This window comes from Cavia porcellus, unplaced genomic scaffold (genome assembly GCF_034190915.1).
Source record: "Cavia porcellus strain 051 isolate PalLab524CR breed Dunkin Hartley unplaced genomic scaffold, mCavPor4.1 scaffold_1, whole genome shotgun sequence".
NCBI classification, from domain to species: domain Eukaryota; kingdom Metazoa; phylum Chordata; class Mammalia; order Rodentia; family Caviidae; genus Cavia; species Cavia porcellus.
The window spans coordinates 18252671-18265726 of NW_026947484.1; the positions used below are offsets into that span (position 1 = coordinate 18252671).

General features: G+C 43.9%; 1 protein-coding gene across 1 annotated transcript; it reads left to right on the forward strand.

Moving 5' to 3' along the window:
• Positions 1-3113: 3113 nt before the first annotated feature.
• On the forward strand, positions 3114-6325 carry Kcne4 (potassium voltage-gated channel subfamily E regulatory subunit 4). Its single transcript, XM_063245913.1, has 2 exons — positions 3114-3345; positions 3898-6325. Exon 2 carries the CDS (start codon positions 3932-3934, stop codon positions 4433-4435), a length of 504 nt encoding a protein of 167 aa, XP_063101983.1. The 5' UTR covers positions 3114-3345; positions 3898-3931; the 3' UTR covers positions 4436-6325.
• Positions 6326-13056: the final 6731 nt, after the last annotated feature.

The window sequence follows — 13056 nt, forward strand, 5'->3', positions numbered from 1 at the left end:
CTTCTGTACTGAAAACAGCATGAGTTCAGAAGAAGCATTTTGTAATTGCAAGTTTGCATTTATGTTTGAGTATTTGGTTATCTAGGTTTTTTTTTAAAGGTTTATGAAGATCCAAAAGAAATTGGAAGAAGTAACAATCTTTACTTTGTACTCTCAGTTCTTTTCTTGGCTCACAAATTATAGTTTAAAAAGAATGGGTTTGGAGTTGTAGAGACCCAGATTTGAATCCCAACTCATGGCATAGGCTTGAATAGTTTGCTTAGCGTCTCTGAACTTCAGCTTTATTACCAATCAAGGGATTATGGCAGTACTTACGGAATCAACATGGACCTAGTACCCAATAGGCAGCTAGATATTACCTGCAGCATAAGCTAGACATAATTGAAAGTGTGCATTTAAAAAAGGTTTATCAAAACAATATAATAGTGTTACAAGCATTGACAAAGAAAAGAAACATAATAAAGACTCTCAAAACAGACCTAAGCAAATATGGTTAATAGATTTTGGACACAGTTTTCAAGATAATTCAGTAGGAAAAAGCTAGTGTTTTCAGCAAAAGGTGCTGGACTGATTGCAAAAAGAAAAATACCCCAAAACAAAACAAAACTTGCTATATTTACTAAGTGGACCATAGACTTAAATACACAAAACAACTGTAAAAACTTTAGAAAAGATATAGAAGAAAATCTTCCTGATCTTGTGTTTAGCAAAGATTTGCTAAACAGGATTCACAAAGGACAGTCATAAAATTTTTGATACATTGGACTTTATCATTAAGCAATGTTCTTTAAAAGACCCTAGGAAGGAAATGGAAATGTAAGCCACAGAGGAGCAAGGATCTAGGAGGCAGATTTATTTCTTTAACATTGCAGGCTCCCCATACCATGATGCAACATGGATATAATTTTATATGCCCTTCCTTTCTTTGACAGAGGGTACTTCCTAGGTACTCGGCCCTCCCATTCATTAGTTATGCCATTATTTCAGTCACAATTGTTACATTTTGCCACGATGGAGGGCTGGAGAGAACACCGAGGTGTCAGGAGGTTGCAAGCCCCCAAATTTAAGTTCCATTCCTGGGGTAGAAGCTGAGGGACAGAATAAGCGAGGGCAGCAGTGAAGCGTCTGGAGAGAGGTCCAGGCACTTGGAGAAGCCACTGGAAGCCTGTGGAGCCACAGGACTCTCAGCAGTGACAACTATACTCATAAAGTGAGCACACACTTTCTGCCAACTAGTGCTACGAATTTTACAGGCATCATTTCACTGAACTATAGTAGAAACATCCACGCGGGGCGAGGTGATCAAAGACACTTTCCAGTACCGAGTGAAATTTCATTCAGGCTGCCCCTCTCTGCTCCTGGGATGGAGGTGGATTTTGTTCTTCTAATGTCTCTGATTTGCTGAGTCCTTTGGCCTCTGTCCTAGGCTTGTTCCAGCATGCATGTCTTCACTTGGTTTTTACTGCTTTGGGTTGTTGACTTCTGTTTGGAAGTTTATTTTGTTTGAAACTTCAGCTTCTGGTTGATTTCCTGGTAGCAGGCTTTGTACTTCCTGCCCTTCCTTCCTGGGTAGCCCTTCTCCCCACCTCCTGTCTGTCTCCATGAATCTTCCTGTTCCCAGCCTGTGACAGTCTCCGAGTGATTACCAGTCTTGAGTATCCCAAGGCTCACAATCCACAATTCTTGTGTCAGCAACCGATGCACGCATGAGTCCTCAGGGTCTGCTTTGGTTTTGTGTTCCAGGCACCTCTGTAGGACACAATGTAGACTCTCTCATCTGTCAGGGCTCATGGACACAGGTTGGAAAGGGCAGGCCTCAGTGGCCAAGGGAGCAGTGGAGCTTTTAAGGACTGACATGGTTGTGAGGGTATCTTTATGAATTCCACCATGTGGATGATCTTGATGTTGGGACTGTGGGTAGTACCAGCTGAGGACGTGGCGATGAGCACAACCCAAAACAGTTGGTGAGTGGCCCAGTGGGAAAAACTGCAGCAGAGACTCGTGGTCCACTCTCTCCATAGCCGTTCCTTTAGAATCACTAATTCACATATCCAGGGAGAGTTCCAGGACCCGGGCTTTACATGTGCTAGAAGGATCAGAAAGGTATTTTCACATTTCCCCTTCAACTTTAGCTGGACAACAGCAGAACCATAAAGACTGTTGCCTTTCAAGTTGGCTCACAAGATGGCCTGGCCACAATTCATAGGTCACAGATAACTGGAGGCAGATAGACTTTTCTAGTTCACTTTCATTCAGAGTGAGAGTGTCTGAATTTGTGTGCCAGGGTTGGAGGGACTGGCATCAGAGTCTTCAAGCCTTCCTCCAGTTTTGATCAGAGTTGTCACTATAACGCAGAGTTTATCTAGGTGTTCAGAACTTGGACTGTGCTCAGTGGGCTCATGGCCCACAGACAACAGCAGCTGCTCTGGCCACCTGGTGAGCTGCCAGAGGCAGCCCGGGGACTGTGAAAGATGTCTGTGTGATGCTTCGGGGGAGTGGCTGCGCATGGGAGAACAGAGCCAGCCTAACAGTGGCGTGCAGTCCACTGAAAAGAATCTGGAACATTTAAAAACTAATGGCTTTTGAAAAATAAATTTGTGAGCTTGGTGAATAAGACAGGAGAGATCTCCCTGGGATTTTTAAGAGGAAAACCTGTGCTAGCCAGTCTTAACTCTTGGCACGGTCCAGCTGAAAGGAACTTCAAGTTTCCAGGGTTCATAGAATTCTACAGGCAAAAACTCCCCATGCCCAGTGATTGTAGGGGTCACGGAGCTGAGGTGTGGAACGGTTAATAAAAGATTTGTCAGCATTGCATAGTGGAAGAGCTGAAATTTAAGGTTTAGTTTCTTGACAGTAAACTCTGCCCTTGCCCCCAAATCTTTCATTCAGTGATGTGACTGCTTGTGAAAGCCCAGAGGTAACAGACTGGTTATCACCCAAGAGGGAAAGAAAGCATGAAGTCATCTTCAGTGAGAGTGGACTTTGTAGTAACCGCTGCCACGGAGCACAGTCTTTTGTCCCACTGTCACTCATTTGCACAGCCACCTGAAAGTTCTGGCTCAACATTGGTGGTGAGTGAGGAGCAGTTTCCACCCCCCAGGCTTTCTCATTGCACAGCTGCAAAGTTCAGAGAGTTGAACTACAGTGCTTTGAGTTCACTGCTTATTCTGCCACGGTCAGCTGCTGTTGTAAATCTTCCTCCCGGAACACGTGACGATGCATTTCTTGACTATATATCCCGAGGACAGCGGCACAGCTGTCAGAGCGGCAGCCACGCACAGAGGAGCAACGCGGTTGAACTCGGCAAGTCAGGAATTCAGGACTTGGGGCAAATCGTCAGCCTTGGTAAGTCTGCAATGCTGTGTGCTCCAGAAACCTTGCAAAGGGAAATATTTCTGCCTATGAACATAAGAATTTTCCTTTTCTTTCTATTTCTTTTTTTTTTTTTCTTTTTGGTTCTAAAAAATATTTGTTGTGAATTAAAAGCATTTAAGTTTCAGCAGCAAAACGTGAATGGTCTCTCCTCTGTTGGTTAAAGCCTGTCTCTCAGTTTTTAAGATGTTTGTTTTCTCTATGTCTCCCTGTAGCTTACTGGAATTTTTTAAAGTATAAAAATAATGCATGCTCATTTTATGAAATGCAAGTAAGACAGCTGTGTATACCATACTGAGACATTAAAAAGTGAAAGTTTTTACCTTTCCTCTCCCCTCCCTTTTTTCCTCCAGCCTCTCCAGGCTTGCATAGCTAAGCCCTGTTAACTGTTTAATGGAACTTCTTGCTGCTATTTCTTTCATGCACTTGGAAACACTTTTAATATTGCAGCCCCACAAACCCTGTTCTCTCACGCCTCTGTGTACCCTGGATCCGGAGAGCTCTAACCTGCAGCTTTCTCCCCAGACCCTGCAGTGTGCGCAGCGCCTCAGTGCCCACGATGGAGCCCCTGAATAGCACACACCCGAGCACTGCAGCCTCCAGCAGGCCCTTCCAGTCCCATGTGTCTGGCAGCGGCGGCAGCAACGGCAATGAGTATTTCTACGTCCTGGTTGTCATGTCCTTCTACGGCGTTTTCTTGATTGGAATCATGCTGGGCTACATGAAGTCCAAGAGGCGGGAGAAGAAGTCCAGCCTCCTGCTGCTCTACAAAGACGAGGAGAGGCTCTGGGGGGAGGCCATGAAGCCGCTGCCTGTGGTGTCCGGCCTGAGGTCGCTGCAGGTGCCCATGATGCTGACCATGCTGCAGGAGAGCATGGCGCCCGCACTGTCCTGCACACTGTGCTCCATGGAGGGGGACAGCGTGAGCTCCGAGTCCTCCTCCCCCGACGTGCACTTCACCATCCAGGAAGAGGGGGCGGACGATGAGCTGGAGGAGACTTCTGAGACGCCTCTCAACGAAAGCAGCGAGGGGTCCTCGGAGAACATTCACCAGAATTCCTAGCACCCCCGGGGCCCCTCACAGCGGCTCCCTCAGCCAGGTCCTTTAGAGATAGGAGAGGGATTTTTCAAGTGCCTGTTTCACTTTTTATAGTGCAGCGTCACTTTGAAGAGATGCCACCCTCGTAAACCCCCCACGTGGGGTAAGATGGGAGATAGGGCTCACCCGCAGGCCTCGAGGGCCTCACGCCCTGAAGACGCACCGTGTGTACATTTACTTTGGGGTCTGAGTGTGGGATTCCCGTTCAGTATCTGGCAGACTGACGAGCTCCTATTTTCTCAGTGGACGCCCTGGGTGATTTCGCAGCAACTTTCAAACGCCTAGGGTGAACTGAGGGACTCGTTTTGATTCGCTCATCGCCTAGAGCTTTGCTCTTCTAGACGTGATTGGTTGTAAGTATCACTACTGTGCACCTGTGACATTAAATCATAGAGGCTTCCTTTGGAAGTCTTGGATTGGAGGGGGAGAACTTGATGGAGTATTTTTTGTTTTTTGAAGGGAGAAAACCCCTTTGAAGGGGTAAACCCAACCTGTTTGTACAATGTAAAGGGAAAAAGACAGCTTTTAAACTTGTTAAATTAGCTGAGGTTGTAAGAGATGAACTGGCATTGTGACTTGTGCCTGTCCAGCACGCTGCTATGACTTTCCTGTGGTTGGAGAGCTTCCCTCGACTCTGTATTCTGAATAGCCATGCAGAGGGCTCTTCAAATCTTTCCAGAAGGGGTAAGAATGATGGGGCTGAACAAGACCATGCCAATCCCTTTACTGTGTCTCATTTTCCCAGATTAGTTTTCTGAGAGGGGTGTTTTATGGGACCTTACAACATGGAACTTCATCAGGTAGGTTAGTCCTAGATGGGCGTATTCCAGCTGGGGTCCAAGTTCTGTGGCCTCCAGATTCAGAGCCCTGATGCTCATATGCTGTGTGGTCCTGGACATGTCGTCAAAGGCTTATTGGCTTCCTGGGGCTCTGGAGGATGTGCCGCCCCAGGGGGCTGGGAGGATGTCTTTGGATTTTAGACTCTGTGATCAACCCTCCGTGGCCTGTTGTGAAGAAGCTCAGACCAAATAGTTCCCCTTTGGCCACTTAGTCTGTAAAAAGGATCTGCTGATTTAAAGGAGCAGTTGGCGAACACATGTGACTGGGGAATTTGGGGCTAATCACAAACCAGTCCTGCTATAGTTTTCCCAGGATTGAACCAAAGAGGCAGAAGCTGTACCACATTTTGGTCTGCAAAGTTCTCTGTGTGGTGGGCTCTTAATACACCCAGCTGAGAGAAAGAGAAGTCTAAGGGGAGATCTCACAACTGCTTACCAGTGTCTGCACGTATAGTGTTCCTGTGATCAGTGACAGTCGGGTAGCAGAAACTATGAGCCCTTGAAGACAAGACACGCTGAAAGGTCAAATTTAGTTCTAGGGGAACAAATCCTTTTGTTATTGTTTTAAAACATAATATCCCTGGATTGGAAATGTAAGCATGACTACAGTTCTCACGAAATGGTTAACAGTGTTGGAACTGGTTTATCAGTTCACTTTGACACACAGCTAGAGGAAATTTATGTTTGGGGAAACAGGGTTAAAATTCACTTTAAAATTCAGAGTGTAGATTTACTCCAAAGGGGGCCGTTTAAGTTGAAAGAAGCCAAGTTCAGTTTGGCCTCTTGCCTGGAATCACTTGAATTCTGAAACTTCACAGTGACGGACATGTGCAGAGTCACATTTTCCATTGCTTAGTTCTGAAGTTTGGTGCAAGTCTATCTGCGCCTCTTAAAAAGTGATGTATATACTTCCTTCTTATTCTATTGAGTTGTATACAATTGTCTTTTGTATTTAATGGTTTGTAATTTTCACAATATTTTTTAATTTAAATAAACAAACACATTTTCCATGGAAGTCTGGAGTTCTCTTTTTGATTCTTCAATACAATTTCTCATTTTGAAGACATAACAGGCATATGCTCCAAGCCTTCTGTGGATTGTGTGTATCTTTCTAAGTCGAAATTCTGCAGAAGGCATATCTTCCTGCTGCACAAACCATGGGGTGAGCCAGGCATGGCTTTCCCATCCTTTGATAGACTTCAACCTGTTTTGCAATGAATGGAGAACAAGCTGAAGATTTCCTGTATCAAGTACTCCAAAGGCTGTGGAGCTTTTGGATTTGAATGTGTAGCAAATTGACAAATGTTGTTGAGATGTTATTCCAGAGTTTGTTGCAAGAAAACATTTGATTTGCACCCTGACTTGACAGACATTGTCCCCGTGCGTGGTGCAACACCATGGGTTAATGGGCAGGGCACTGTGGTTTATACAACACAAATCTGGGAACGGAATGAGGCAGCGTCCAGGAGGTGGGGATGGCTCGTTCTCTCCTCGTCTTCTCCGTATGGAGACTGGTGACTGGTTCCTCCCTTGCCCTCCCTGTACCTCTTTCCCACAGGCTGGAGCACGGCCAAAGGGCTGCAGCTTCTCCTTTATGATTTTTACAAGGTCAGAGTGCTAAAGAAGAATTACCAAAACTCATGACCCATTTTAGAATGCAGCAGATGGCTGAAAATCTCCTTATTTTTATGTTTCCTAGGAGACTGGTGTTTACATTTCAAGAAAATATTCCCACTAGGCTTTCAAAGACTTGTCTACCTAAACATTTTACCTGGAGAAGGGGACCCAGAACCTTCCTGAAAACATCCAGAAACTTTAACTCACCACTGGATACTTTGACTATGCCAAGTGAGACAATTTTCGATGATTGGAAAGCTTTTAGTTTATTCCAGTTTAGTGTCATTCTTGGTAAGGAAACAGTTAAGAAAAACTTTTTCTTACCATGGGCGGAAGAAGAGGGAATTCTAAACTCTAATTGTCCTAAAAATATGCAGAGTACACTATGTTGTTTTAATGGAATATTTGTTTTCTTTAAAAAAAAAAAAACTTCTAAGCAGAACCTAAGGCCCAAGGGGTTTAGACTGTGTGGATTTACTCATGCATGTGAAAAGCTGAGAAGGGAATTTGGCCCCGTGCACCTAAGATATTAGAAACACACTTTGAAAGCTCTTAAAAATGCAGGGATGAGGTAAATGGACTCTCTTGCTTGCTCCATGCTGTTCTAATTACACCTTAGTACGTCAGAGTCAGGCAGGGATGCTGAAGAGAAGAAGATTTCTTTTGTGGATAGAATCACGGGATCAAAACTACCGGGAAGAGCAGAAGTTGGGCCAGGAAATGAGCTCTCTTGGCTCACAATCTTGGTTGGAAAGTGGACCTGCAATGCATTCAGAGCTGTGGTTGGAGAGCTCACGGTCAGACATTCATGTCCAGAGCTCAGATGAAGAAAGGTCATTTATCATCCTGTAAAATGCTCTAACCTTAAACATTGCAGAGAAGGCAGAACATTGAACTTAAAATGTCATTTAACGTCCAGTGTACGAATTTGCTCTATACCCTTCCTTACCCTAAGTTTGGGCTCCTGGCTAGAGAAAATCCTGGGGCACAGCATGTCTCCGGGGACTGAACAGGAGGTGGAGTCTAGAGCTGCCAGGGAAATAAGTCAGTAACTGACCGGAGTGGTAGCTCTGGCTGGGAGTGGATAGCCAACGAGCAGGGTGTTTGACAAAGGAAGCCAATAGACACCTGATCTTGTTATGTCTGGTTTTTTAGACCAACTTTGGTCTGAAGCTCTGGGGAAGCTACCCAACCTCTTTGACCTCTTTCTTTCAACAGGAGTACACCATGCTGGCCTCTCGGTTTGGGGATCTGTTCATGAAAAGAACGATGAACTGGCCCTGAGAAACACCGAGTATTGTGTGAAACTAAAGCAACAGCAGCCTCAGGCTGCATTTAAAAACGTGTTCTGGGCATGCATCTGCAAACGAAGTCACAGAAACATCCTCTTCTGTGGACAGTTTCCTCAGGAGACTGCAGTTTTCAAAAAAGGATGCAGTTTGCCAAAGGAGAAGGGTCATCAGTGAGAAAAGCCACTGTTAAATGATGCCTTCTTCTCTCATGGCTGAAATGTTTCCTCCCACACAGGAAGGAACAGTTTAGGAAGTGAGTTGTTACCATGGAGATAAGCAGGCAAGGTCACTCAGTTGAAGGAACCCCTGGTCCACTGGTACTAGGTCATTTGGGCCATTTTGGGGAGTTGGGGTTTGGTCCTCGGCTCAGGTTTGCTGTAGGCTGTATCTTACAATGAGAAGAGTAGATTTGACTAACATTTGTTTTGTTCTGTAATACCATGCTCCCTGAAACTAAGACCTAACTAAAAAAATAATCAGCCTTGAAAAATAGATATAAAAAATGCTAGCCCGAATCAGCCAACCCTGGCCTCAGCACTAGAGAATAGTGATGGCAGATAAGGTGGGGACAGGCTCGCTGGGGCTGGCAGTTTTGGCCTTTAGTTTTCAAGACTGATTACATTCCAGTTAGGTCTTATTTTGGGGGAAACACAGAATACTTTCTTTTTTGAATACCTCCTTTAATTTCCCCAAGGAAAATGTGAGCTAGGTTTATAACCTTTTCATTAAGATTAGAGATTTAATAAAGTTAGTTGCTATTTAATGTAAAGAATATATGGACTCAAATGCAGGTCTTCTGATATAAAATCTATGACTCTCTTCATTATTAGGAATAAGGAGGCATGAGGCACGAAATCCAGTCTTGTTCTAGACATAGGCAGCTTGGTGGCCCTGCATAGGTTGAAAAATTTCTCCAACCACATTTTCTCTTTGGTAAGATGTACCTAATAGTATCCTTTCTACTGCCCTCAGCTGTCAGAAAACAGCTGGGCAAACAAAGTGTCTCTGACTAGGAACTGTGTGTAGACATTATCAGCATTCACCAGTATCTAGCTCTTTCTTCTTCTCAGAATGTGCAAAATTTCATTATTAATCCCTCTCTTGCTGCTCCGTCCCTACTGCCAGGGCTTTGGTCAATGCAAACAGAGTGAAAGTTATACAGATCAGTTCTGAGCTGAGTCAGAGAAAACGCCATGCATGATTCTCTAGTCAGTGTCTTTATCGACATATCACAATGGGCCATGAGCTCCAGATGGTACAAATACCTGTGGCAGCATCAGCACGGATAGCCACTGCTCTGGAAAGTTGCCTAAACCTGCAGCTTAACTTGTAGGAAGAAATAGTAACTCTAAGTTATGGCAGTGGAGAGGTCAAGGTTTTTGTTACTGCAGCATAACTTCACTGATCTGATTGACCCATGTATGACCATACGAGAGACACACAACATTGGAAGACACCTTCGATCATCTAATCCAGTTCTTCCATTGAATGCCAGGGGAAGTAAGGCTCACAGAAGTTTTGTGACTTCCACATACACACATATATACAAACACACACACACATGCATACACACACGCAATGTAGGGGCTCTAACTCAGGCTTCTTGACACTTGGTCCAAGATCCTTATATTGAACATGGCCACACATGTCTCCCCCAATGCTCAGTGAAGACCACAGTCCTTGAGGGTGTTCTCGTCAAAGCTTTGAACTTCCCTGAGCAACACTGAATCTCTGGTGCTGCCCCTAGTTACTGGAACTTTGCTGGGAATTGGCTTCTTTTTTACTGGCCAAATCTTGAGTCTTACTGTTCTTTGCCGTGGAGTGGATATCAGAGGGCAGGAGTAAACATGTTCCCCAAAGCAGCATGACATTACTGGAAACTTTAATAAAGGCAAAGAAACTATAAATAGGAGGGGGACATGTAAAACAGGGTTCAGTGTAATTTTCCTGCATTGGTTTTCAGTGTTTTAGTCTTACACATTTCTGCTCAGCACCAGAACAGGTCATATGTATTTGTTTCTGCTTCACTCTGCACAGACCGCTCTTGGGTCTGATATGCCCGTGTGATGTTCCCAGAAGGCCAACAGGGGAGGTTCAACTCTACTCTGAGCTTTTAGATAGTGCAGAAATGAATGGGCATACCTCCGACTCTTATCTGTGTGTGCTTGGTCCTAATGTTGAAGGGATCCCTCATCATTGTCTTCCTTTTCCCTTAGACTTCTGCTAAAGACTGGGCAAAATGCTTACTCAGTCATTTGATTTCTTACTCCAAATTTTCTTTTCTTTTTTATACGTACATCGCATTGTCCTGAGCAATGTCAAGTTTTCCAGAGCATTGTAAACCCCCAGAGAACCAGAAGAGTATAGAAAACTGTTGGAGCCATTGAAGCTGAATATGTCTCAGGCATGGCTGAACTGAGAATGAAGTGACAAACACCCCAGGGGGGACCACGGCTGAGGTCACCTTGAGACTTTCTGGATATTTTCCTTAATTAGCATCATCTGTTGCTCTGAGGGGTCCTTGAACCCCTCCCAAGGTCTTGCTCAGGTTTCCACTCAACTCCTTGTTTTTTTTTTTTATTAAACACGGGCTGCCCAGAGTCAGTCAGTCAGCTGGCTGGCACAGTTACGAGCTCTGCTGAGGAGGGCACTAGTCCTCCTGGAGCCCTGAAGATCATGCCGCTTCCTGTCTCATTCATTTGGGCCTTCACCATGTACCCATTTTGGGAATTGGGGATCTAGGCACAGACTCCATCAGAAAACTATAGTACTATTTTTGAAGCAGAGTCCCTCACTAGAGTGGCATTTCTCAGGGCTCTCCTCATGTTTCCTGCTCTTAGAATGGTGCCATTCACCCTCCCATTTTCAAGCAGTGAAGTAAACAGTGGCAGCCAATGTTGATCTGGTGCTTCCTATGTGCAAGGGCTCTTCTCATGATATGATATTTAATTCTCATGACAAGTTAATAAATAGAAATTTAAAGTCCATTGTGTAAGAAACTGAGGTACAGAGAAATTACTGACTAGGTCTTGTGGCTAATTACCAGCAGAAATTAACCTAATTTAAATTTCCTATGATCCACTGGTTATACATATTCAAAACTTAGCAAGAGTAAAGCTTCTTTCCCTTACCATGAGTCGTTGGCCACTCTCTGCAATCTCCTCTCATGAATATAACCAGTAGTTACCCAAAAGCTTATTTCCTATGCAAGAAAATATGGGGCCCAAGAGCAATACTGGAACAGGGGAAGAAGTGTGCTTAAGTCAATTTTAAGTAATGATTGGGAAGAAACATGTTAGACACTGCACGTACAATGATAAGACAGTCAATGTGTGTACACTTTTGCCCATTCTGTAAGATCAGTTGAAGAAGAGAGATAAAGAAAACAGGACTTCAGGTGAGAAGTGCCTGGACTGTGGCAAGAGAAGGCAAAAGAGAGACACAGAAGTGAGAAATGACAAGCAGCCTAAATACACATTTTGCAAGTGTTTGACTGTCAGAAAAGGAAGAAGAGGCTGGGAGTATTTTAGTTCATTTTGTGCTGTTCTAGTGGGATATCACAGACTGGGTGATTTCTATAGAAAGGAGAATTATTTCTCAAATTCTGGAGGCTGGAAAGTCCAATATCAAGATGATAGAATCAGATGCAAGCTGTTTTCTGGATCATAACATGGCAGAAAACATCATATGAGAAGAAAGCATGAGAGAGAGAGAGAGAGAGAGAGAGAGAGAGAGAGAGAGAGAGATATGAGAGAGAAGAGAGATCCTCTCTTTATAACTAACCCACTCCTAAGATAATGCTCTTAGTCCATTCCAGAGGGAGACACCCCATCACTAATTGCTTATTAAATGTCCCACCTGTTATCACTGTTACAATAAGAATACAATTTCAAAGTAGGTTTTGGGAGAGATTTGGAGGGCCAGTGAAATCACAGCAGGTGGTAAGTCCTGGAAAAAATCATTTTGTTGTATATCTTGAGTTGGAGGTGTTGACATGAGGTCCAGGAAGTATTTGGAAGATCTGCATGGGAAATTTTGTAAGAAGCCGAAGTAAGGGAAAAATTTGGGAACTATGCACAGTAATACATGCACTTGAAACCTTGAGCAGGGCTGAAATAGCCAAGGGCTAGTGGGAACCAGAGTGGGGCAAAGAGCAGTCCTTCAGGGACCAGCTACTTTTGGGGAATTGGAAGAGAAAAGGGAGAAAAGAAATAGCAGTCCAAGAAGTAAAATCAGGATGGCAAGATGCCCAGGAGCCAAACAAGCAGAGATTTTGCAGAAAGACAAATGGTCAGTTATAGAGAGATGGGAGAAAAAACTTTTGGACGACTTACTGTGATTAATACCTGTGAGACTGTAAAGCAGGGAAGACATCACAGGTGCAAAAGCTTGATGCCTGAGAAATAATTTAAAAGTCTTTATAAACAAACTCTTTTTGAAAAATTGGCTGCAAAAAGTATAATGTAATTCAAAGAGTCAGTACTCAAAGGTCTCATTCTTTGTACTTGTCATTAGCTGCTATTTAGTGTAGGTTGTAAATTTACTCTCATTCCTCTTGATAGTATGGGAGGTTTTGTTCCTTTCTGTGTGTTTTTCTGTTAGGGTAGATGTTTCTTCACATCTGTAAGCATCTCCAGGAAAGATACCCAGGGAGAATATTAAGAAGAGGTGCTATAAGGACTGCTTCAGAAAGCAGAGGAGTACAAATAATGTTGCCTTCTCTGAATTTTACTCAGGAACTTGATTTTTCTTGGTGATTCAAAATTGATTGGGTGTATGATTTTCTATAATGGTCCCTTTCTAAGTACAGAGAGTCATACAGAAGGCAAGATGCCAT